The sequence below is a fragment of the Danio aesculapii genome, chromosome 25 (genome assembly GCF_903798145.1).
Source record: "Danio aesculapii chromosome 25, fDanAes4.1, whole genome shotgun sequence".
NCBI lineage: Eukaryota > Metazoa > Chordata > Actinopteri > Cypriniformes > Danionidae > Danio > Danio aesculapii.
In genome coordinates this window covers 14,396,437-14,424,433 of record NC_079459.1, presented here as the reverse complement: position 1 = coordinate 14,424,433, position 27,997 = coordinate 14,396,437, and the positions used below count along the sequence as shown (strand labels likewise).

The following is a 27,997-nucleotide window of genomic DNA, read 5'->3' as shown; positions in this document are numbered from 1 at the left end:
TCAACAAAATGATATGATGTTTAATTATTTCAGAATAAACAACAACAAATAACATATAGGGAAAAATTATGGAATTAAATATTTCAGGATACAAAAATGTCACTGTAGACACATACAGTACAATGATGATGAAGAGAATTTCCAGTGGGATGAATAAGGATTAAACGATATTCCTAAGTCTGCTGGGGGTTTAAAGCATGTGAACCACACCGCAGGTCTGCTTTTGAAACTTAAATAGCTTAAATTGGAGAATGAACAGCTGACAAAATGTTTGCGTATGAATCTATAGGGTGTTGGGGGCTGAGGTACAGTTCATGGGGTTGAGCTCAAGGCACCACAACGATGCGCATGGTGTTGGTATATCCAGATCCTGGACGCCAGCCTGTGACAACGATGATAACGTCACCAGACTTGAAGTACTTCCGATGCTTGCCTGAAAATCAAAATGAAGGGTGTAAAGAAGAATTACATATTTAGTGGCATGTTTACAATATTAATATCAAACTCTCTTGACCACACATAAGCCATTGCGTATGCCTCACTTCAGTTTGTAACTTTTAGTACACACGTTAGCTTTAAGATTAATCTTAAAGGTTCAATAGGTAAAAAAAAAAAGTCTCTTCGTATCATGATAGCAGTCATTAAATTAAGTGATCCAAATTAATATGTATTTTAATGTACTGTGGAAGTGGTGTAGGACCAAGAAAAGTTTATCCAACCAAAATTATTGGTCCAAGTATTACGATTGGCGGTTCTACCTGCCTCTCAAAATATGTAATTCCATAACTCTGCAGACCCTGTTTGCACAGAAATTATTATATAACCAGCGCACTCACAAAACCCAGTTCAGACAGAGAATGGCAGGCAAATGTCAACACCCTTTCTAAAGTTTGGTATTGTACTATAAAGTTTTCTCTCTGGTGAATGTTAAGTGATGTACAGTATTGTTGTGATATTTTTTAGCTTTAACTTTCTCATTTGGGTGATAGTTAACCCAAAAATGTAAAATATTCTCAGTAACGCTTTAGTTTACAACCCGCAAAATACCGTGCAAGTACAGTGAAATAATGGTGTACTTTTCTGTAAGTATAGTTTAAGTATAAAGAACGTATGTTTAGGTATAAAGGAACAAACTGTAATGCTTGGGTAATAAGAGGGTAACAACCAGATATCCAACATGCAAAGAACTGTGGTAGTATATTGAAATTACTGTGTACTTTAATTTAATTTACCAAACGCAAATGCTATATATACCCTTTAAAACAGGGAAAAAGGAGGGAACAATGCACCGCTTTAATTTACAACCTGCAAATGCTGTATTAACACTTTAACTACAGGAAACAAGAAGGGAAGAAGCTGGACTTCAATGCACAAGTTTATATTTAAACAGTAAGAACAGAGATAACTACAGCAGCAGTTTTAATTTATTGAAGGCCAAATTACACACTACATTTTTCTACAAAAACATCACTGATACATTTACTGAGATTCAACAATCGACCGTTATAAGGTTTTAGAATTTCACAGGTTGCACACCGTTTATTTACCAAACACCCCATATAAAACCCAAGGACTTAAAAAGGGTACTATTAATAATGTACTTACGAAGGTTGTATTAGGTTGTCACCACCCTTGCATAATTCTTTATATGTATACAATACTTAAAGAAAAGTACTGTACTTTGCATGTTGCATATCTGGTTGTTACCCCCTTGTTAACCAAGCATTACAGTTTGTTCCATTATACCTACACATACATTATTTATACTTATACTATACTTACAGAAAAGTACACCATTATTTCACTGTACTTATGTGGTACCTTGCGGATTGTAAACTAAAGCATTACCAAAATCTCACCTTTTACTCACCCTCAAGGGGTTTCAAACCTGTACAAGGTTTTTGTTGTTGTTGTTTAACAAAAAAGAGATATTTTGAAGAATGCTAAAACAGTATGAAAATAGTTTGCATATTAACGGTTGTAAGTTTCCAACATTCTTCAAAATATCTTCTTTTGTGTTGAGCAAAATTTAAAAAAAACTCAAACAGGTTTAGAATAGGTAAGTAAATGATGACCTTTTTCATCTCTTTAAAGCAGAGATGACCAAAGTAAAGCCCGCGGGGCTAAGTTGGCCCATTTGTAACCTTTGATTTGGTCCGCCATCCCAATTATAGGATAGTGAGAATGATGGAGAGGGTTGGGGCGAATGACTTTAACACAGAGATCGTCATTTCTAATTTGACGTAACATTTTTTGTTCTTTCATCGCTGCTTGCAGCTTTAATTTGTTCGTTTTATTGCTGAGCAACAAAAAAAGCAGACTGAAATTAAATCTTTCAATTAAATGTTGTAAATTAATCAGATTTTTAAAAATATAAATACTGACATTCAACAGATAGAGGACTATACACAAGACATTGGAAAGCAAATCAAGGCAAAAACTAGTGTAATTCTGTTATAAATGAGATTGTTTTGTTTTTACTGTAATACGTTCATTATAAAATGCAAAATGTAAAAAAATCTTGTATTAGTTATTATAAAGCAGTGTTTTCTAGTCATTTTTAAATGTTATTAAATAAATTAGGAATTTACCTATGGCAACTATTTTTTACAACAAGTTTGGTTTTTGGCCCTTCATAAGAAAAAGTTTGGGCACCCCTGCTTTAAAGCAGCCACAAATTTCATGATGACAACAGCCAATCACATCCAGTTTTTGACAAATCACTCTGGATTTCCAACCATGATATTAAGCTTTTCCTCCACGTTGATATGCTGGTATTCTCTGGCATTGCACAAATGTGATTAGCTGCCGTCTGCACTAGTATTAGCATAAAGCTATCTAATTAGATGATGCCTTTGTTACTTGATGCAGAAGCACCAACAAAGGCAACAAAACTTGATGGACCCACAAAATGCTTGTCTTAACAATGATGCTACAGTATGTCTATACAGGTTGTTAACCTTGGAGTTAAGGATCCATAAACATAACTATATTAGTATCCACATTAGTGTCTGTTTATTATGAAATATGCACTGCAATCTTCCATAAGCATAAATTAGGTTTGTGCTTCTTTAATTGCGCAAATTTGAGTGGATTCTGATTGTCTGTCAGTGTTTTATTGTTCATTGGAAGGTAAAATTTGTTATCAATACCATTCTTCTCTGTCACTAACATTAACATAATATGATAGTTGTGGATAACTATGCTGTGCAGTAGCTGTTATGCTAATGTTCTACTAAATTCCGACTAAAAATGATCTAATTAACCTTCAGTAGATCTACATATTATAATTATACCAATACTTTTGTCTATGACAGTAAACCAAGTAATGTTTTCTGGTTACCGATCTCCAGTGCGAAGCTGACACGGAGATCCACATCCTCAGCCCATATGTCATTGGCAGGCTTGGTGTAGAGGATGGGGATGACGCCGCGATACAGGTGCAGCTGCCGAGATGTCTGACCGTTACGGGTCACAGCCATGATAGGAGCACGAGGCCTGTATCTGGACAGCAGCTGGGCAGACCTGAGGAGACACAGTTAACAAAAACAGACAGTTTTTATTAATGAATATTAATAATATTAATAATAAAATATTAATAATTCAAATCATCATCATTTATATTACTAATCTTCAAATTAATCATAATTAGTAATTAAAATGCTCTAATGTTATGAGACATTATTAAAAATATTAGTAATATTTTCAATACAAAAAATGAATACATTCTTCAATTTAATACTAACAGTATTAATGCAGGGTTTCTGCAGGTTTCATCAAGACAAATTTAAGATTTTTTAAGACTTTTTAAGACCATTCTGAATGAAATTTTACACTTTCACATGGCAAAACACTACGATTTTTTTGTAATGGCCAGTGGCTTTTTTTCAAATGTAAAAAAAAAAATGTTATTTCTTAGTGACATATTTTAAATAATGAGTCAAAACAAGCTGAGTCAATACATATATTTTTGTTAGCAAAAGTTTTAAAAACTATAATAAATTAACTTTATGTACAACATACAGTTATTCATAAATACATAGAGAACTTTTAAACAAATGTTATTGTAAGGAAGGCAATTAAACCATATTAGTTAATAGAGTTAATAAATTTTACTTTTGCTAAATGTTTTTTTTAATTGTTGGGTGTACAGATTGAGTAGCTTTACTTATTTAAGACCTATATTTCAGTGAATTTAAGACTTTTTGAGGCCTAAAATTTTGTTTTTGAAATTTAAGACATTTTAAGACCCCGCAGACACCCTGTAATGTGTATTATTAGAATATAGTTTCCTTTGTTTATTTATATAATTAAAAATAATTACATAGTAGTAAACATAATATTATTGTAAAAAATATTTTATCATATTATTGTTAATATTAATGTATTTATTTATTGTTTAGATTTCTATAACCACAATAACTAAACATTGTGTTTACTACATTAAAAATAAATGTATTCATGTATAATAATAATTCTTATTATTATTCTATAAGATTTAATAGTTTATGTTTAATTCAATGTAAGATTCAATGTAAAATATGTATAAAATAATAGCATTAGTCACATATTTTCAATTCAAAATAATTATTTTAAAATTACACCGCACGACTGAAAAATTCTGGACAAAATACATTAAAAACTTCAAAAAATTAAAAAAAAAAATACCAATTTTAGATGCAACAATAAACAGCTGACTGTAAATAATGCAACTTTTAAAGTTTAAGAACTTTTTAAAAAGCTGATTTAGGGTGAAAGTACTATTAGCAAACTAAAAAGCAACATTGCCAATTATCATACAGTACAAAATAATAATAATACAACTAAACCAATCAGAGCCAAGTTTTCCAGATCGCTGCCCATTAAATAGATATAATGCCTATGCTTTCCTGAAAGCATGATCTCATAAGGTTTTATTCAGCCTAAAACACACAAGTCCTGTACATGAGCCCCAGAGAGTGTGCCCTTTTGCTTCTATGTGGCACAAGTGAATAAGGAGTTTAAAGTAGCCTATGAAATGTCAAGGTTCAGGCCTGAAAAGGTCAGACCGTCTCACTCAGTGCAGCGAGAAGCATCTCAATCAGCCACAAGGCAAAACATACAATATATTAAAGTAAATGCAGCTAACTAACTGTGTACAACTGATAAAATGAAGTTTGGATGAATGAAAATATCTCTTAAAGGAATAGTTCACCCAAAAATAAAAATTCTGTCATCATTTACTGTTCTCATCCAAGTTTCTTTCCTCTGATGAACATAAAATATGATATTCTGAAGAATGTGGTAAACCAGTAGACTTCCATAGTAACTTCTTTTCCTATTTGGATGTCAATGATTACTGTTTTCCAACATTCTATTTTAGCTCAGCAGAAAAAAAAACTCCTATTTAGAAAGACCTGAGGGTAATTTTTGGGTGAACTATGCTTTTAAATTTGCACAATAGCAATGGTGTCTTACTATGATTTTTTTTTCACCAATTGCATAATAGCTGATTGTCAATTAAAGCATTTTTTTCTCTGTAAATCTGCTTTGACAAAATTAGCATTGTTTAAAGCACTATAGAAATAAAAAAAATGACTTGACGATGTATTCATATGTTTTATGATCTTCAGTTCATGTACACGACACTTGGTTAAGGTCACTGTACCTAATATTAGCATGTGTGTAAATGCCACTGTAAGCCTTTCGGGTTATTCATAGTGTCTCTGACCTGCCAGTCTTGGTGAGGCAAATAATGGCGCTGGCACAGCACTTGAAGGAGGCTTCCACTGCGCCAATGGCCACAGACTCAGTGGGATCACGGGTCAGATGGGAGGTACGACGAAGCTCTTCGAACAACTGCCTGTGGAACATGGCGGCTTCGGCTTCACGGGCAATCTAATGGAACACGTAATAAGGACACAAATGAGGATACAAAAAAATGTTGTACTGTTAAAAGTGCCGAATTTGGGGTTGATTTAACTTTTACCAATGTGCGCAAGCTAGTCGAAGGTGAGCTCTGCTGCAAAAAACCAGCCTTGCACAGCGCAAGCCATTGAATATAATGGGTTCATAGAGCAGTGCTTTCCATGTCCAGTGTGAAAGCTGCTTCACTACACAGTGTGTATGGCTGGAGGGAGAGTGAAACCTGCACGCTAAACACTGTTGGGCAGTGCGGCACAAAATAGCCTTTTATTGGCTCAAAATTTTTTTTTTTTCATTTTTGTATAAATCTCTGAATCATTTTAGACCAGGGGTGTCACACTCAATTCCTAGAGGGCCGCAGCACTGCAGAGTTTAGTTCCAGCCCTGCTTCAACACACCAATATGTAGGTATCAAAATTGCCTAAAGCACATATAAGGCATTAAAATTAGTTTGATTAGGTGTGTTTAATTAGGGTTGGATCTAAACTGTGCAGAGCTATGGCTCTTTCAATAACTGAGTTTGACACCTGTGGATCAGACTATTAGCATCTCATTTAAAAAAGAGTTTCAATAGTTTCCTATATAAAGCTTGACACTTCTGTAGTTACATTGAATAATAAAGGCCGAATTATGCTTCTGTGTATAGTGATTGCCATAGCCCATGGTGCATGCCATGCACTTCTACTTGCCGTCAATGGGGTTTCTTTGTTTCTCTGTTTTTCTTTGTGGGTGTTTTGTTTACACCAGAAATGCATGAAATGCTAACTTACTGTAGAAGACACTCAAACTCACACTTATTCAAGGAAGAAAGAGGCAGGAACTGTGAATGTGTAATAATACCAAGCCAACCAATTGTGCTACGTGTCACCGCAATGTGTAGTTACATTTTGGAGAGGTGTGCATCAGTATCAGGCTTCAGCGAAGGATATGCAACTGTGCGAAAGCACCACCAGACCATCGATGCACATTTGATGCCGAATTATAAATTGTATTTAAGACTGATGGAAAAAATCTTCACATTTCAGCATAATCAAGGAACATGTGAACAACAGCAGGCGAAATGATATTACACAATGCTATTACCCAGCTGGAGACAATTTTCAGGTCCTGCGTAATGTGCTAATAGTCTACTCTGCATCCAGAAAGTATTCATAGCACTTCACTTTTTCTACATTTTTTATGTTACAGCCTTATTGCAAAATGGATTAAATTCATTTATTTCCACAAAATTACAATACCCTATACTGACAATGTGAAAAAATCCACCAATCGGGCCTGTATGGTAGAATGGACAGACGGAAACCACTCCCCGTCTGGAAAAGGCATCTGAAGGACTCCCAGACCATAAGAAACAAAGTTCTCTGGTATGATAAGACTAAAATAGAACTGTTTGGAGTGAATGCCAGGCGTTACGATTGGAGAAAATCAGGCTCGGCTAATCACCAGGCTAATACCATCCCTACAGTGAATCATAGTGGTGTCAGCATCATGCTGTGGGGATGTTTTTCAGCAGCAGGAACTGGAAGACTAGTCAGGATAGAGGGGAAGATGAATGCAGCAATGTACAGAGACATCCTGAATGAAAACCTGCTTCAGAGTGCTCTTGACCTCAGACTGGGGCAACGGTTCATCTTCCAACAGGACAATGACCCGCAGCACACTGCCAAAATATCAATGGTGTGGCTTCACAACAACTCGGTGAATGTCCTTGAGTGGCCCAGCCAAAGCCCAGACCTAAATCCAATTGAACATCTCTGGAGAGATCTGTAAATGGCTGTACACTGTTGCTTCCCATCCAACCTAATAGATCTTGAGAGGCACTGCAAGAGGAATGGGCAAAAATTTCGAAAGACACATGTGCCAAGCTTGTGGCATCATATTCAAAAAGACTTGAGGCTGTAATTGCTGCCAAAGGTGCATTAACACAGTATTGAGCAAAGGCTGTGAATACTTATGTACATGTGATTTTTCAAGCTTTTTATTTTTTTATAAATTTGCAAAAATTTCAAAAAATCTTTTTTCACATTGTCATTATGGGGTATTGTGTGTAGAAGTTTGAGGAAATAGATGAATTTAATCTATTTTTGGAATAAGGCTGTAACATAAAAAATGTGGAAAAAGTGAGGCGCTATGAAAACTTTCTGGATGCACTCTGATTCAATTCAACAATTTATGCTAAGCTAAACTAAAAGTGCTCCTGCCAGACTCCAACATTGGCTGAATGGTAGAAAATTATTGTAAAATAAATCATGCATTTTTAAAAAAAGTGGAGTGTTCCTTTAGTAAACCATATTGCAACTTCAGTATTATCATACTATAGTATATACTGTATAATATTACAATTTGATACAATGATTGGCATCATGGTACACCAAAACACTCATTTAAATGAAACTTAAACTGATTTGACAATGATAAAAACCTTTGCTGATCATGAGTGATGAAGCTGGAACTGTTAAACATGATGCAGGTCCTCAAAAGCATGCGAGAAATCACCACAGCAATCCACGAGATCATCTTAATTACAAATGGCACAGAAACAAACAAGTCAAAGCACAAAACCTGCAAGGCTAACTCAAAGAAAGCACATTTAATTGTATTGATTGAAAAGCACTGTGTACTTTAAATCAGTTTTTTTCTTCCAAGTACTTATATTAAAAAAAACAACAACACTAATATATTTGTGTACATTTTGCACACTTACTACAGTTTATTACTATACACTATACTATACTACTACTATATACTGCACACTTACTTAAATACTACCTTAAAAACATTTTGTTACTTATTGAACATACTTTAATACTGACATACGCCTCTGTTTCAGGTTCACTTTATTTGTACCAATAGGTACTGTATGTTTACCTTTTTAATTGTATTTAATTAAATGAAGCCTGATTATAATTGTACATGTGTAATCTATTTTACTTTCAGCATTTATATATTTAAATGAAATGCATGTAAATACATGATTTAAAATGTACAAAATACAAGTTGATCATAAATGCTTGTCAGTACATTTGGCAGTACACTTGAGGCATATTTAAGAGAAAGAAATTATAAAATGATGTACACAGATGATGTACTTAAGTCTTACTGCAGTTGGTCTAAAAAAGCACATATTATTAACTTAAATGGGTTGTTTGCATAAGTACTATTTTTAAAAGTATGCTAAAGTGTATTTTTTCACACAGGAAAAGTGTATTGCTAATATAGTCAGTACAGACATAGATTTAACTTAGTCTTTAGTCTTCAATGGCAGATTAGATATGAAAAAAACTATAGAAATCATCACAGATGTTTTAATGCTTTTAATGGTTATAATGGAATTATCCTGATTGAAATGGAAACTGCAGTCTAGTGTTTTACCTACTTTTGGTGCCTTGTTAAAACAAATCAATCAAATCAAATTCAAATGAAATACGAACTAAAATACACAAGAAACCAATCAAATGCATTGTATTTAATGGTTAAAATGTAATGGATTTTAATAGTATTTATAATGACAACCATTAAACCTCCATGATGATTTCTATTGCTTGTATTTTTAAGGTGACGTAGTTGCGGTATTCACTTAACTACTAAGCAATATTGATTAATTACATGTACTTACTGTATTGTTGGGTAAGAATGTTGGTTAAATGTAGTGTTAGTAACATGTAATTATGTATAATTCATGTAACAACTATAGTAAGTGCATGGAAAGTGTACCTAAGTCACCTTGCATTGAAGGGTTATTTCAGCAGAGGGATTTAGTTTTTTCAGCAGAGGGATTTAGTACAAGAATGCTATGCTTAGCAAGCTAAAATTATTTTACCGGGTTCACAGACAAGACTTAAACCTAATCTCAGACAAAAATGTCATTCTGAACTGTTTCAACAGGAAAAAACACCAGCAATGATTCATCTAACAGTATAACAGTAGCTATGTTTACATATCTGATGAAAAACCACTAATAGTACAGCATTAGACAATGGACAAACCAGTGGACCGACCAAATTATAAAATACCTGAAATGTTTATTTGGTCATTTTAAAATCCCTTAGCCAAAGTCTGTCATCAAAGTGGTTCAGTATTATTAGCTCCCAGAACTGCGTTGAGTGGCTGGGCTAACAAAAAGTGTCTCATGGCTCTAAAACCATGGTTCTTTGTCTTATTTTTATATTTAATTTACTTCTTACTTCAGTAAATATTTTTGGTGATGATTTTGTTCTTTTTGACTCATTGGATGGAAATGCTGCTTTATTTACAAATGTTTTATGCAATATTCAAGTTTTTCACATAAATCTAATTTGCAGCTTTGGATGAAAACATAGCTAGTGTCTTTGTTTTATCTCAAGTACTCCAGTAACGATATTTTTCTAAGGCATTTTAATAAAAATGACTTAAATGGTGTAATCTTGACTTAGTCAAAGAACTGTCTGTGAAAGCAGGTCTTATTAAGTGTATTAATAAAATATTAGTTAGACATACTTTAGGGCACAAAAGTCAAAAGGGGGCACTCTTGATCATACCAGGTGCTGTGTGCGCACAGACTCTATTGGGTATTCTCCTTTTGCAGTCTCTCCACTCAGCATGATGCAGTCGGCACCGTCGAGCACAGCATTGGCCACATCACTGCTCTCGGCACGGGTAGGACGAGGCTTCTTTATCATGCTCTCCAGCATCTGTCAGTCAAAGAAACAATGAATTCATGCCGGTTGAACTGAGCCAGCTCACTCGTTCCTGCACCATATCTGTCATAACCTGTGTGGCACAGATGATTGGTTTGCCAATCCTATTGCAACGGCCAATCATCATCTTCTGAGCCAGGAACACCTTTTCAGTAGGGATTTCAATACCCAGATCTCCACGGGCGACCATGATACCATCACTGGCCTCAAGGATCTCATCAAACCTACACAAATAAAAAGAAAGAAACAGAAAATGTCTGCGAGTCCGGTATTAAAAACCACATTTTAGAATTATGTCAATTCTGGCTGTGTTTAATAAAAAGATACAGAAAAAAACAGACATATTTTCTATTATTATTACAATTTCAAATAAAATAGTATAATATATTAATTTATTCATCTCATGTCAGTTTAGGGTTGGGTATCGTTTGGGTTTTTTCGATACCGGTGCTAAATCGATACTTTTAAAACGGTACCAGTGCCACAACGGTGCCTGAACTAATAATTTTTAGCCATAAAATTATTTGACAAAAAAATGTTATCATTATAGTTGAACAATATAAATATAAATTTATAGTAAGTTTAAAGTAAACATCAATTCAAATTTAAATATTTGAATTGCATTAATATATTTCTTTTGATCATTTGTTTATTAGCATGATTGCAAGATTTGCATTATGCTAATGACATTATATTAGTTTACTATTAACCTGTGGAAAGGCTGTCATTAAAATCAGAGAACACCTTTTTTCTGGGTTTGGGGCATGTGACTACTTTTATATGGACATCAGTGATCTAATGATTTGCCTTAATCTGAATAAGACAATAATATTATTCAGGTGTTTACATGAGTTGCTTTTTGAATGTTACATTCATAATTCCCAGTTACATGTTATAGCACATAGATCCATTACGTCATTGCGTCACCAGCCTATAAGTGTTTCTTCTGCAGTTTGTGTCTGTGGTCTTTTAAGATAATAAAAAAATCACTGATTACGTAGTAGACTCTTGATCAGAATATTGTCTTAATCATATTAAAATCAGAGTATTGGTGTCCATGTAAACGTACTCACTGAAAGTGCCAGATGATATCACAAGCTGTCAAAAACAGTCCATTCCTCACCTTTAAGTTGATTCCATGAGCTTTTAAATTTCATAAGTTTGACGTGTTTCCCCCCTTACACGCAACTTTTGTAAAGCATCTGCTGCATGTTGGTGTCAGAATCCTTTCTTGTAAAATATAGCCATACTTTAAAATGCTTAGTTTGAGCAGATTAGATCAATGCGATCATGTGTGCGATGAAGGGAGTCGCTCACCGCATGCGCCGTACTGTGCGCTTTGCCTTCTATAAGCAACAAGAACAAACACCTGACATTGCTGTGTCCATATCCCTTAAAACTGTTTAGAATTAAATATTTAGAGATAGTGTGACACAACACGTTCTTATGTGTGTCTTTGATGCACCCCTTGATGCTTCTTAAGGGCGTCACACACCAGATGCGCCACTCAGAGCCATGACACGGCACGCACATGACAGTTGAAAGTATGAAACACCAGACGCGCACATTCGCATGTTATTTAAAATGAAACTATTCAGATGGCGCTCTGTGGCGTGGCAGAAATATGAACAGTGTCCTGAGTCATGGCTGGGCGCCATGGACAGCCGCCGGTGTGTGCACCCTAATAGAAACCTATGATTAGAATTCTAAAATGCATGGCGCTGCGTGGCGCAACACTGCGCATCGCCAAGCGGCACTTTTGGTGTACGACCTGCTTTACGTTCTTGTCGCAGCACCAGTGGCACCGGAAATAGGCACCGAAATTCATTTGCTGATTGCCGGTGTATACCGGTTACAAAGGTATCGGTGCCACACTGGGTTTTGGTACCCAACCCTACTTAAGTGTGCATTTATTTCTTAATTATAGGTAATTATATTTTATATAATACATTTACAAATATATTTATGTTAAATTATATATCAGTTATTAAATAGGTATTATTTCTTTATTATAACTTAATATTAATAATTTATATTTTATTATCACTAAAGTAATATGTAATATACACTTACTGAATAAGTAACATGCAGTGCACACAGCATAAATGAGTATATCCCCTTTTGAAAATTATTATTTGTATTCTTTTCTCTGTGAATATATATATAATATATTTTGGTACATAAAAAAAAGATTTCATTAAACCATTTTGTTCAATAAAATAAGAGTGGTCACATAAAATCTTTAGGAATAGAAACATATTACATTTAGATTCAAATGAGATGCTGCAAAAAAAACTACAAAATTACATTTATTCATTATATAAATTTTTCATGCTTATCTTTTTTCCTCTTTTTTAAATTTTATGTATTATATTTCCAACCCAGGCTCATTCTGAAAATGTACCGCTATATACATTTCTGAAGAGTGCCAAATACGTTCAAGAAGCAACATTTTTGCAGTTTTTATTTTCACAAATCCACCAGTGGCCGCTGTGTACGCTTTTTCAGATTTCAAATTTCTCTCGCGAGTGCCATTAGAGCCTGCTGTTGCATAAATCCACCAGAGGTTGCTGTTGACTGATTGACTGACTGACTGATTGATTGACTGACCCACCCGCCTCCTTCCCTAAATCCAACCAATAGTATTTTCAAAAGCACCGATTGATCTGCCCACCCACTTCTCTAAAGAAAAGTTCTCGACTGTATTTTACCACGTTTTCAGATTTTACCACATTCTAACCCTGTTATTTACTTGTTTATTTTATTTACTTTTGTTTTTGTCTTACCCACTTTCTGGAACTGTTCTTCACCAGACACAAGCCCAATTGTCGTGGTCAATTCCTCTCTGCATCTCAAGTCCGCTGACATACAGGGCAAGCTAACTGGACAAATTGGTAAGAGAGGAAAAGCTGTCCATATTGAGGTAATCGATCAGCTAGTAAGTGCAAAAAGGAACGGCATCATACCACCCTGTAGCATTCGTTTTAAAGACGAAATGCAGCCATACATACTTCTGGCTACATAATTCTCAATCTCCAGAAATGTATATAGGGCTATATTTTCAGAATGAGCCTATATTGCATATTTCCCTATATTTCGCCAAATACATCCCAAAAGCTACATTTTATTGCAGTTTTTTTTTTTTTTCACGAGTGCCATTTGTGCCCGCTCTTCACCTGAGGCCACTGTATTTAATATTATGAATAAATATTCAATAGTATGTATTATACTATAATACGAATACAAGAATATGTTTTATTTCTTTACTTACTTGCGCACACCCTCGTGGTTCTCCAGCTTGCTGATTATCCTGATGTCCTTCCCTTTCTCTCCGAGCACCTTCCTGACAGCGTGCACATCAGCAGCTTTGCGGATAAAGGAGGCAAAAACCATATCCACGCCCTGTTCCACACCAAACTGAAGGTCCTTGATGTCTTTCTCAGACACTGCGGGCAGGTCAACGTTGGCTCCAGGCAGGTTCACACCTTTCTTGCTGCCCAACATGCCTCCGTTCTCAATCTCACAGTTCAGGAAATCAGAACCTGGAACAATCGGCAAGATTAACACAATTGGTTTTTGTCCGTCCTTTTTGAAATATAAATATTATCCAACTTTTTCTTGTGCCCCATGACACTTGAATTATGGGAATAAACAATTGGGTACAATGAGGAGACATTATTCTCCTCACAGTTCAACCATTGAATATTAAAAGGAAACTCATAAGAATGAACAAATTACTTTCAGCACACATTAATGACCACCAAAATTTCTAAACGAGTGTTTCCGCAACAATACTACGAATATATAATGAATATTACTGCACAGTAGGGAATAGAGAAAATCCAAAGTAACTCAGTGATCTCAAAAGAATTTTGGCCACAGATATGCTTATGATACTTATGTCACGTTAAATTATCAATTTTCATTTAAAAAAAAAAAGGACAAAGCCACTCACTTTCCAGCGAGCACTTTAATGTCCAAACTACATCAACAAACATGATTTGCAAAAATTTAAAATTGATTTTAATGTCAATTGATTACCTTGATGTTAAAATGACATCAAATTGACATCTGGCCTTACAGAATTGTCCTGTAACTATTTTATTTTTTAAGGCAATGTTAGACTTCAATTTGATGTCATTTTGACATCAAGGTAGTTCACATACATTGCAGAAAAACAAAATCTACTGTAATTTGTAATATGGAATCAAAGCTTTGAGAATAAGCTTTGAATAAAACTTTTTTATACTATAATAACTTTTGTGTTATTATTTTGGTGGTCAAAAACGCAATAAATTTGTATTTTGAACATGTTTTTTTGGCATGTTGTATGGTGTCATTTTGACATAGGTGCCCGCATAGTTTTCACAGTGGGTACATATTATTTGAAGTGCTACCTTATCATTTAAAGTTCTTAAAGTTCACTTCTATTCATGTTAACAGAAGCACAACCAACAATTAAAAAAGCAGTGCTAAAACTTTAAAAGAAAGGTTCACTTAAAAGGATAGTTCAATCAAGACTAAAAATTATGTCGTTATTTTCCCACCCTTCGCTTGGCACAATCCTGTTTGAGTTTCATCTTTTGGTGAACACAAATTAAGATAATGTTGGAAACTGGTAACCACTAAGTTATACGCAGAATTTTTCCTACTATGGATGTCAATTGTTACTGGTTTCTTCAAATTATCTTATTTTGTGTTCAACAGTAAAAATAAGGCTGAAAACCACTTGATGGTGAATAAATAGTGAGTAGTTTATTTGTGGGTGAACAATCCCTTTAACTTGAAGTCATCTTTAACTTGGAACTCACCAATTTCCTTAACCTTGAGTGAAATCAGACCATCGTCTATGTAAATATGGCTGCCCTGCTGCACCACCTTTGTAATGTTCTTGTAGTCCAGCCACAGGGTATTTTCATCACAATTGTCCATGAACTTGTCATCCAAAGTCAGTTTGATTATGTTACCTTTGACAAGCTTGACCTCCTCAGTGCCACTCTGAAAGAAATTTGATTTCCGAAGTCAAATTCATGTGAAATCACACTTGTTAATATTGTAAAAGAAATATCAGAAAACCAGTTGCAAAACTTACACCCTTAATAAGCCCAGTTCTGATCTCAGGGCCCTTGGTATCCAGGGCAATGGCAACAGGTCGGTATTCAATGGTACCAGCTCCAAAACTCTCAATAGCTTCACGGACACTCTTGATGGTATCAGCATGGTACTACATAAAATAAATACAATTACAAATAAAATTACAAATACAAATACATAAAAATAAATGCAAATAGATAAATGTAGATAACAGTCTAGACGATAGATTTAAGACTTAAAACTCACATTAAAGTTGGCTTTTAATACTTAATTATATCTGCACTAGCTGTGTATACTTTTATGTTATTCTTCTTGTTTTATTGCTCTTGTTTTTATTGTATGGTGTCCATGAGTTGCCAGAAAGGCTCCTTTAAATAAAATGTATTATTATTATTTATTTATTATTATTATTATTATTATTATTATTACTATAAATATAGATAGATAGAAAGACGGACGGACGAACAAACAAACGAACAAACAAATAAATAAAAAATACTAATAAAATTAAGTGATATTTTGAATATATTATTTATATAGTAAATATTTTGAATGAATTGACTTTAATTTAGTATAGATAAGAGGTAATCTAAAATGTTAATCAAAAAACAAAAGAATAATAAATAAATGCCAATTCTGACAAGTAAAAAATATATGAAATATATATAATACAAAGATCTCAAGCCAAAACCCTTTATTATTTTCTACAATTAGTCATACAGTCATACAATTAGTCAATTAGTTATACAGCTATATGGGACCATGTTTTAATCAAAAGCACACATGATACACTTTTAAATATTAACTTTAAATCATTTTAACAATTCGACACTGATGGCAAAAGGTTTAAGGGAAGTCGTGGTCACACAGCCCTTTTTCGCCCCTCAGACTTCCATTCATAAGCAAACAAATGTGACTGGAACGCAAGCTCGTGGGACAAGTTTCAAAGTTCGCTGCATTGCAAAGTTCAAGCTTGGTAAAATCTGACCTGCAAAGTCGCATCATGAGACCAATCGAAGATCAAAACATGACCTCTTTGTACAGAAATTTAATATATGGACCAATCGCTTTATTAAATGTCTAATCATCTAGTTTGATCCCATCCCCTTTTGCAGTGCCATTGGACAATTTTGCACGCTAAAACTCTGCGGCATAACTGTGTTGTACTAATGAATTGAACTGGAATTTGCTTCAGGTGTACCCGAGACAACTCTTTTTACTTCTTATCATCCTTGCAGTGGAATTCTTCACCAATTGAAAGTGATAAACACACGATAATAACTTAAGCAAGAAAAAATTATAAGAATGGACAAATTTCTCCAGGTTATAGAAAGACAAATTGGCTTAAATTTGGTTATTGATCTTTGGCAATTGGCAGTGTTTTGAAAAGTTACTTTGGAAGTAATGCATTACAATATTAAGTTACTAGTTACTTTTTATGGTAAGTCATGTGTTACATTAAATTTGAGTTACTTTTGCATTACTTTTTCTGACCTGACTGAAGCTTGATCTCTTTCAGAACTAGTTTTTTACTTTTTTTTTTAATAGAGGAGTTCTGCAATTAGCAACACACTGTGTAACTTACACCTTCATTTACCTTTTAAAAAAAAAAAACATAAAAAATATTTTAGGATAATGTTATCTATGCAACTTCCTGACCCCAGAGCTCTACATGTTGTATATAAAGTACAGATTATTGAAAGTGTAAAGCAATGCGTTTGCTACTTTTGTACTATTTTGTACTATTTTAGTCATAAGTAAAATCACTGTCCATTGAGACAATCCGCTTTTTCTTTTCTTCGATGCGTTCAAAATAATCAACACATTCTCTCATTGACTGCGTGATTCTTTGTGACAACTTTCATTTTAATTCAGCAATTTATTTTTTAAAAGCTATTATTTAAACTAAAAAGTAACTCGAGTTACGTTTTCAAAAAAGTAGGCTTTCAGGCCCTTTCAGAAAAGTCTAGGAGCTGGGAATGAGCTTACAGTGTCTGCTATAATGTTTATGTTGTTTTTTTGTGTTTACATAGATTAATATGCCCACGGTGTAAATGCACAGTACATTTATGAGCTTATTGCCACATTATATCATTATAATAACATGATATCGTTGCCTTAGGGATTTCCTGAAGATAAATACCAACAAATAAAGCAACTGAAATAACTAAAGCAGTCGCGACCGTTGATCTTATATGAAGAGCTTGCGATGACATATGATGAAGTCTGCAGGTGTTGTAGTGCTGACCCATTTCTTAGGGGTAAATTTTAAAGCCCTTCCCCTTCACACTCTGTTTCAAGGTGAAGGGGAAGGTGTAGGGATACAAAAATAGAATTGCAGTTGGCCCTTAGTGTTAAAAATTTGGCATTTTTTTATCTTTCTGGTTTTCCACACACAATGAGAGGACCATTTGTGGCTCTTCTACGAACTTAAACTGCTTGTGAAACAGCCGGGTAAAATTATCCTATAGGGGTTGTTTTTTAATGTTTTTTTTTTTAATCCAGCAGGTTTTGTGTATCAGAACGTGGAATTCTCTCTACCCAAGTAGTATATGCAGTGTTTGTCACATTTTGGTAACAGTATACAGCTCACTTGCAGCCTCAGCCTTGGTGGTAATAAAAGGTGCCAGCTATCGGGTACACAGTAGAAAACCCCTCCAAAATAAGCCGTACCATGCATGGAAAAATGCCATCTGTGTCAATGCTAAACTGGGCCAAGATCAGAAAAAAAAGGAGATACGGTAGATAGGGAAAAAAAAATACACACCACACTGCAAGTTAAAAAACGTATCTGCAATACTTTCCTAAACAAATATTAAGTTATTTTATCACACAATTTGTGGAGAGAAAAGTGCAGACACTGGACAAAGATGAATCTTTCTAGTGTTCATCTGTTCATACATACCATCAAATAGCATGAAACTTTATGCATACACTAACATCTGGGTTAAAAAACAAAAATGAAACAAACATATATTACAGTAGATGCTATTGGCATTGAGATATTAATCCAACGCCAGGGGCACCCCCAATATGATTTTTCTGTTGATTTTATTAGTTTAAATGTAATCATGTAAATTCACAACAGTTCAATAAATAAATAAAATAAAATGCAGCCATCAAATGTATTGTGGACCGGTTGGTGCCACCAATCATCGTTGACAGCATTCATACACGTTCAACAGACAGCAATGGCAATTTTTTAAAAAACAACAAGTATGACATACATTCATGTATTCACTTAAGTAACTATCTAACTACTTCTATGTTCTCTGTTAACATTTCTACAGAATGTTCGCTTTTGTTGATTACTACATATTATATGCATGCTGTTATACAATGGCAATTTTCCTTGATTTCTTTATGTAAGCATGTGCCAAATAGATGTTTGACAGTTATGCTATTCTGGCTGCACCTCGGGAATGAACCACTGACGTTCAACGGCAGCAGATAAGCTCACTTTATCACAACAATTTCAAGTTCGCTTTACGTTCTTTTAAAATAAAAATGAAGGATAAAGTTCTTAGAACATTATTTGTTTATTATTGATTGACGACGAGAGATGAAACACGACTTTGGGTTCATGAGATTGTACACATTTATTAAGAAATTCTTAATGTTTAAATGAAAATTTATTAAATGAAATCTGATTGAAAACCACAAAACAAAAATAAATAAATAAATGCATTTTGAAATCAGCTTTTCAGAATCTAGGATATTTAGCGCCTCCATTTTATTTGCTTGTTGACTCACAAGGGCCAAAAATCTCAATAATTTTGTGGATGCATTTTGTAAAAAGGTACATCAGTAGAAGAAGCTGTATTAATAATATTGTGGCTCAATAAAGAATATGAATAAATTATATTACTAGGGTCTGTATAGTTGTTATGATCAACAGCGATCTAGCAGCTGCAAGTCGCTGGTAAACACACAGTTCACTAAAGAACTACAAATCCGCCATTATATTGACTACAAGTTCAAGTCGTGCACTGCTCACACGCACCTGTTCATTTCACACACTCATGGCTGGGAGCTGCTCATGAACTGATTACATGGACTATATACACAGCACAAATGCACACCTCTTTGCTGAGTCTTGTTACACTGTTGTGAACATTACGACGTGGTTTCCTTGCGTTGCTTTGCCGTGTTTTTAACCCTCACCTTGTTTGTTTGGTTATGTTGTCTGCTTCCTGCCTGTACTGACCAATCGCCTGTGTATTTGACTATGACTCTGAATTTGCTCGCATACATCTGTTTGCCCCTGATTGTGACCGTTGCTTGCCTGACCATTCTCAATAAACCTGGATCCACAGCTCCCTTGTCAGCATCCCGTTTACATTACAACAGTGAGTGTGTGAATATAGTAATGCCTTTTGTTCAGTTTGTTCTGTTTTAAAATTTGTCTATTTTATTAATTCATTCATTCATCTTCATTCATTTTAGACATGGCATATGCTGTATGCTGTACAGTAAAAGTATGTGAAAAATAACAGATCTGAAGAGTGTTTTTAAACTAAATATTGATTTTTATTTGTTTGCACATGTACTTGCCCAATTATTTCAAGGAATAAATTGCAATATTTTAAGAGTAATTCATTAAATTAAATGAAACCATGTTATTTCATTAACCAGAAACAAAAAGTACATTAAAAATAACATTACACTGAATTTTTTTGTTTGTTTGTTTGTGCCACCCCAAATATTTGGTGTGGCCTCATCTGGCCACCACTAAGAAAAGTTTCTGGGGTCGCCACTGGCCAATGCAATCAATCATAATGCCCCTTTTTTTTTAAAGAAAACTTTTTTTTTTACTCTTCATTCTTTGTTCTGCTTGTATGAGAATTCTTACTCTTTTAAAAGGAAGATAAAGTTGTAGAGATTGACAGCATGAGTTCTGAAACCTGTAAAAGTCTATGAACACGAAGCTGCAAAGGGAAGAACAAAGTGAACATGCCTTTGCTGTAAAGTCAACAGCTCAATCAGCGTTAGAGTCTCTGTTCTTTCTGTCCAATCACAGACTTGAAGCAAGGCAGAGAGGTATATATAGAATCAGGGAGAGACCGGTTATGTTTCCATTGACCCACAGAAACATTTAACTGCTTCTGACCTTAAACTGTTTGTTTTAGTGAACAAATATGACAAATGTCCTGCTATCTCAGTGAAAATGTTTTAACATTGTAGGCAAATTTCTATATTAATAGAATATATAATGAATAAATAAATATGCTTTACATTCAAATTATTGACTTAAAAAGGCTGTATTTCAGATTTGAATGCACTATAGATGTATTTTCATCTTTTTCAAATTAATGATTCAGGATTTATATTCTACATCTCAATAAAATAACAACATGAAAATGCTACACTCGACCAATCAGTGCACTGTATGCTCACAGTGACCTGTAAAGCACCTTTACTAAAAACGAACATGAGCTTTTGACCTTCTGAAGTCCTGAGACTGAAATATCTACTTGATAAAAGTAACCCGCAGCAATGGTGTCATGCAAAAAAGGTAAAAAGCCATGACTTTTAACAGGGAGAGGTCATTCTAAACTCACGCTCTGGCTCGAGCCCAACATGACTCTACTCAACGTATCGACCAGACAGATCTGAGCTGCAAACAAGATCAGCTTACAACTTCTGACATTTGAAGAGTCTCTGGGGAAATGCCACAATAGGAGCGCCTGCGCTGGTACAAACGCAAAGTCTGGCTAAGGGGATGAGAAACTAGTTTATTAGTTGGTATAGTTGTATAATTTTTTTATGTTATGTCTGCCAACATTGCATTTATTAGATAAAAATGCAGTAAGAGTAATATACTGAAATATTATTATATATCAGGAGCTGATTTCTATTTGAATACTTTTTAAAAATCTCATTTGTTTTCCTGATTATATGCAGCCATAGAGGACAGAAAATTGAAAGAAAAAATTGAAAACTGTTTATGCCTTTTAGCTGTTCATTTTCACAACCACAACATTTTGGGGGCCTTAAAATGTGAATTTTTGAAAAATATATCATTATAGTCTCTATGAAAATGTGATTTTGTGAAAATATAAATAATATTTATGTGTCAGTGAGGTAAGCGTGAATTTTCTGATTGATGTGCGCTCCAGGATGGAGTAACACATTTCTATTCGTATGGCTTTATAATTCTTAATAATGTTGAATGTTTAAGAGCTTAGATTATATGATGACCTTAGTGTCATCCCACTTCAGTGTAAAACTAGAATAATATGTGCGTTATTGCTTTTCTGTATTTCAAATGATTTTCCTTCGGATCTACCCAGCCAGGTCAGAGGTCAAGGAGACTTCTTGAGTGAACCTGGACTCTTGAAGAATTGGAACAATTGTTTGCTGAGTTATTTCCCATTTTATGTGTTAAATCTTTTAAAGTTGATTCCTTTGTATGTAAGCTGCCAGTTTAGATGTAATACCAGTTATAACCTGTTTTGATAAAACTGCTGAGAGTACACAAAAAACAGATTGTATTTTAGTGTGTGTGTGTTCTATTCCTAAACTGTGAGAGTGTTGAAGCTGGCTTCTGTTGATGAAACTGCAAACCATCTTCAGTAAACTGTCTTTTTTAATTAAATCTCTGACTCCAGCTCTTCTTCATCTGACTGATTGGTCATTTTTGGGTTAAAACTGTTTGTTCCCCCAACAGTTAGTCACATGTAGGGTAACCTTCTTGAGACAGTGCAAATTTTTGATGATATTCTCCCCAACTGGATCATGATTCATGAAAAGAAATATGGCAAATGTACTGTACCCTTTTTAAGACTTATTATTATTTATAGAGGGGGGCTAGGGTTGTGAGATTTGAACTTGGATCCATGAAGTGCAATTGTGCTACATGTCAGCACACTGCCTATAAGGCTATCAGTGCCCAAGTGTACCTATTTTTTTAACTCATAAATAATCATAAGCAAAATTTTTATGTTTTTGATGACTGAACTAGAAAATTTCCCTGGTTAACTTTTCAGAAATATTAAAACAACAATGGCAAACTACAAATTGGTAGTTGTGTGCTTAAAATACTGAGTGACGTTGCCAACTAGTGGCCTGGCATGCATAATGCAAGTGTTTTTTTTTGTCATTTTCACAAAAAATGTATGTACAGTCAAGCCCGAAACTAAGAAGAGTTGTGCTGCTTAAAGGATCATTAACACAGAATGTGTCTACACCGTTCCAGGAAAGTTTTTTTAAAAAGAGCCTCCATGTTGACGTCAAAGAAAACAGTTGAGATGCCAACTTGCTAATGTAAGTAGAATCTTGCAATGGATATCCCGCCTCTGAGTTCTTCTGATTGGCCCATTGCTTTGAAACTGACAATGATGAGTAGTGTTGGGTGTAAAAATTTAAACTTTTAACTCAGCATGCCATATTAAAAATGTGGCTCTCGTGTGCGACACGCAAGACTTGAGAAAACTTTCATACATGTTCACATAGAAAAACAGAAAAATTGGTGGGGTTTTTTTTTCAGAAAATCTTAATAGATATCTACTTAACAGTGTTGAGTAATATCCATTTTTAAAAGATAGAAATAATTTTTTTTATTTATCAAGGTTGCATTGAACTGACTAAAAGTGTGACTAAAATCTCACAAAAGATTTCAATTTTAAATTAAGAGCCCCTTAAACAGAAATTATTCACACACAAATATTTTAATTGAAATAATTTTTTACAATGTGACTGTATTTTTGATCAAATAAAAGAAACCTTAATGCACAAATCAGTAAACCTCATTACACAAGTATTTACCATTTTAGCAGAAGTACGAATGCTAATAGAATATGATCAGGAATGGATGAGATCATGTACCTCGTGAGTTCCGTGAGAGAAGTTCAGACGTGCAACGTTCATGCCGGACAAAATCATCTCTCTCAGTGTCTCCAAAGAACGTGAAGCAGGTCCTGCATTAAGAAATACCACAAAATGTTGAAAATGTTTCCTTGCAATGCTAACTTCCCGTGGTGGTTCACTGACCGAGTGTGCAGACGATGCCGGTGTTTCGAGACACTGTAGGTTCAGAGTCAATGTCCAGCAGGCACAGATGCTCCAGGAAGGTTTCCGCCATAGCAGCAGGCATCTGCTGTGTCTGAATGAAGCCAGAGGCCGTAGTCTTTGTCTGAGACATGGCTGGAGCTGCGTCTGCTAGAAGAGTCCTGGAGAACATATGGACAGTAGAAGATTATGCAGGAATAATCATGAAGTTGAGATATAATATTATTTTCTTTGAAAAGGAGAGGATGTCAAAAGCTGCAAGACCTTTCCACCACCATTTCAAAGAAAGAAGCACACCTTAACGCATTTAAAATAATTATTGTTAAAATAATAAATTTCAAAAATACAATGAGGTGCAAATGAGATGTTTTATAATTGTAAAAAAAATGTTTTATAATTTCAATTTGCCTTACAAATTGGGTAGGCTAAATTGTCCATAGTGTATGAATGAGTGTGTATGGATGTTTCCCAGAGATGGATTGTGGCTGGAAGGGCATCCGCTGCATAAAAAACATGTGCTGAATAAGTTGGCGGTTCATTCCGCTGTGGCGACCCCGGATTAATAAAGGCACAAGAAAATGAATGAATGAATGAATTTGCCTTTCAAATAAATGTTTATTTTTATATTTTATAAACTTAAAAAGTTTTAAAGTTTTGTGGTAGTCAACACATCAACCTCAAAGTCTTTTAATGTGTACTTCTATAATTAATGAAATCTTTTAATAAACATCAGTGAAAGTGTTCTTCGTTTTATTATTAATTGTATTATTATTATTTAATATACTTTATCATAAATTTATCATATCATCTAATTTGATTTTTAAAAATATGAATATAATTAAAGTACACCACACACAGCTGAAAGGGAATCAAGAGATGTTTAATTAGTGCTAAAGAGTTTTTAAAATAATATTTATAGATCATTTTCACATAAATTTCATTTTCATAAGGTTTCCCATGTTCATAATATTATGTGCATTCTCTATCAATCAATCATTCTACAGGTCCTTAAAATCTCAACAGTAGTACACTGATCAATTGAATTGTGTTGGTTTCAGTTGTTGCTCCAAATTTTCAAAGCAATTCCATGAAAAGTCAATGAGTCACAGTCAGCTCTGTCTGAGCCAGAAAGCAAGAGTGGGTTTAAATGCATGACTGCACACACTCTTACACACATTCCAGCAAACAAGGCAAAAAGACAACTTGTCAAGAGTCATAAAATAAAAGGTCCTATAATAATAATAATAATAATAATAATAATAATAATAATAATAATAATAATAATAATACCAATAATATAAAACAAAATATAATATTTTTTAAATTATTTAAAATATATATTTACTAAATATTTTGTTAAAGTTAATAAACAACAAAACTTTCATGTTCCAAATGTTTTATCTAAACTAATTAACAACAACTATATGTTATAGAATATTTATAATAACTATAATTTAATATTATAATATAACTTTAATACTATTCTGACAAAATATTATAAAATTTAATAACAATAAACAACAGAATATCAATAAACACTAAAACAAGCAACAAACTGACTAAACTAATAAAAATAGTAATACTAAGAAAAAGAACACATTTAAAATGATGCATTTATACATAATTAAATATTAGAGTAGTAATATATAAAGCATATCTATATAATATTCTGTTAAACATCAAATCAATAAACACCAAAGTATAATAGATGACAAACGAAAATGAATGAATGTGAAACTCCAGTAGTGGCTGCTAATTTCCATAATTATATTAAATTAATCGTTCAAATAAATGTTTATTTTCGTGACAAACAAGTCTCTGGGCATCTAAAGCATAGTTTCAGTTTGTAATAAGTGTTTAGTGCGTTTTATCCGCCCTGTTTAAATCCTTTGTAAAGTTTGGTGGTTCTTACCTCAGTTGATGAACGCCTGCAGGAACTTCTGAGCTCTTCATCCGCCACTGTCTGAACTTATCCAGTCTGTACCGACTGGAACTACTTCTCACAGCAATGTGTTCTTCCGCCAGGACTGGATTGACTGTATAGTTCAATATTTTGCACGTATTGTATAGAATTACATTTATAACACGATTTACTGAGTATACTGACATAATTATAAGATTTATTCTGGACTATTTTCTCTGATGCGAAGAGCCAATCAAACGCCACTGGAAGGCTAAACGAACCGACATGTGAGGAAGTAAGTGTCGTGAAATTTTTGTGACTTAATTAATGCACAAAGAGCACGTTATAAACAAAATATTTTTTGCGTAAATTCCAGTTATACTATTTTAATTTAGCTTGATAGTTTACATAATTTGACGTTTGTTTCAATTATTATCTATTACTTTTTAGTATACTGTTTGTTTAAATAAAAAAGAACAGTACATGACAGTCCTGCAACACCCCTACACGCCTTCATGTCATTTCATAAATATCAGCCATTACAGTCAGGCATCTGGAGTGCTAATAATAGCTGAAGGCCTACAGCTGAAACTTTGATGCCCATGAGAGAAATACTAGTCCGAATGGCACTGTATGCCATTTCCACAGACCAGCAAAGGCCAGATCCTCTGAAGCTTTGCATAAATATGCAGCTAATATTGCCATAATCGTCAAATTCAGTACACAATACGTATCATTCACTCTGCACGTTATAAAGTTATTAAAGGGTTAGTTCACCCAAAATTAAAATAATGTTAATAGTTACTTATTACAAACCTCTGAGACCTTCATTAATCTTCGGAACACAAATGAAGTGATTTAGACCAAAAGAATACCAAAAACATCCTCAAAACAGACCATAAATCGAACTATAAATCATAAAAGAACAAAATGAAACAAAAACACTAGCTGTGTCTGAAATAGCCTACTTCCATACTATATACAGTGCATCTGGAACGTATTCATAGCGCTTCACTTTTTCCACATTTTTTTTAATGTTAGAGCCTTATTCCAAAATGGTGTATATTCATTTATTTCCTCAAAATTCTACACACAATACCCCATAATGACAATGTGAATTTTTTTTTTTTTAATTGTTGCAAATTTATTTAAAAAACCTGAAAAATCACATGTACATAAATATTCACACTCCTATATAAGGTCCCAGGGTTGACAGGCTAGTCAGGATAGAGGGAAAGATGAATGCAGCAATGTACAGAGACATCCTGAATAAAAACCTGCTTCAAAGTGCTCTAGACCTCAGACAGGGGCGACGGTTCATCTTTCAGCAGAACAACTATAGTAGTAGCCTACGCTAAAAACATACTTCCGTCAAGATTCTGAAGTGCGCATCGAATGGATGCTACACTCTCCCATGATGCACCGCGAGAAAATTCATGAATGGGTGTGAAGCGACACAACTGATGCAGATAGGTCACGTGATGATAACAAAATGGCGGATGTAGTACATCCAAGTTCCATACATACTGCTCACATTCATTCTGAGTAGTACGTTTAAATTCAAATGCAGAACCTACTGAGTAGGCGATTTTGGATGCAGCAAATAACTTTATTTAATGGTTTCTTCTCCTCAGTGTCAGTACAGACACATACACAAGAGCTATGTGTTCTTTATGCTTAACGCACACTAACTGACGTGCTGCTTTAAATACACAAAAATTAAAATGAGTGATCACTTATTTACAGTACTTATCAATCAAAAATGTAAAATACTTCTCTGTGTGTATAACTGCAGAGGAATTTAGAATGTACAAACTCTTTGTTGCATTACATTTTCTTTTTGCTGCCTTTGATATCCCAAGATTCTGTGCATTGCATTTCTGACAGGTATGCTAAAAAACAAAGATGGCCCCAGATAGCTGCGCTTGGTGGCCATTTTGTGTAAATGTATTTTTTGTTACCAATTTTTCCACTTTTAATGTTATATCAGCATTGTAGTAATAAAATATTCACTTACAATAGTTATCCAAAGCTCTCACTATTCTCATTCATTCATTTTCTTTTCGGCTTAGCCCCTTTATTAATCTGGGGTTTGCCACAGCGCAATGAACCGGCAACTTATCCAGCACATGTTTTACGCAGCGCATGCCATTATTTCAGTCATTTTAGATAGTTCTCATCAGTATGATGTATGTTAAAGTGTTCGTGTTAATTAATTAATTAGTTAATTAATATAAATACTCATGATTAATACAGAGCGGAATCAAGCTTAAAATCCAAAACAAGAGAGAGTCCTGAGTGGGATATTTTACGTTCTTTTGTCTACAGTGAAAGGAAGTAGAGTGCCCCTTTTTTATACTGTTGATGTTGTCGCTCATTTAAATGACAAAATGCTATTTTCAGGTTCCAT

At 34.1% G+C, this 27,997-nt stretch overlaps 1 protein-coding gene across 1 annotated transcript; it reads right to left on the bottom strand.

Annotated features, from left to right (window-relative positions):
• Positions 1–25,808, bottom strand: pkmb (pyruvate kinase M1/2b). The gene is made up of 11 exons (XM_056451398.1): positions 25,597–25,808; positions 23,667–23,845; positions 23,502–23,593; positions 15,673–15,804; positions 15,392–15,578; positions 13,852–14,122; positions 10,654–10,804; positions 10,422–10,574; positions 5,711–5,877; positions 3,344–3,525; positions 1–433 (listed from the first exon to the last, which is right to left on the bottom strand). Exons 1-11 carry the CDS (start codon positions 25,791–25,793, stop codon positions 327–329), a joined length of 1,818 nt encoding a protein of 605 aa, XP_056307373.1. The 5' UTR covers positions 25,794–25,808; the 3' UTR covers positions 1–326.
• Positions 25,809–27,997: the final 2,189 nt, after the last annotated feature.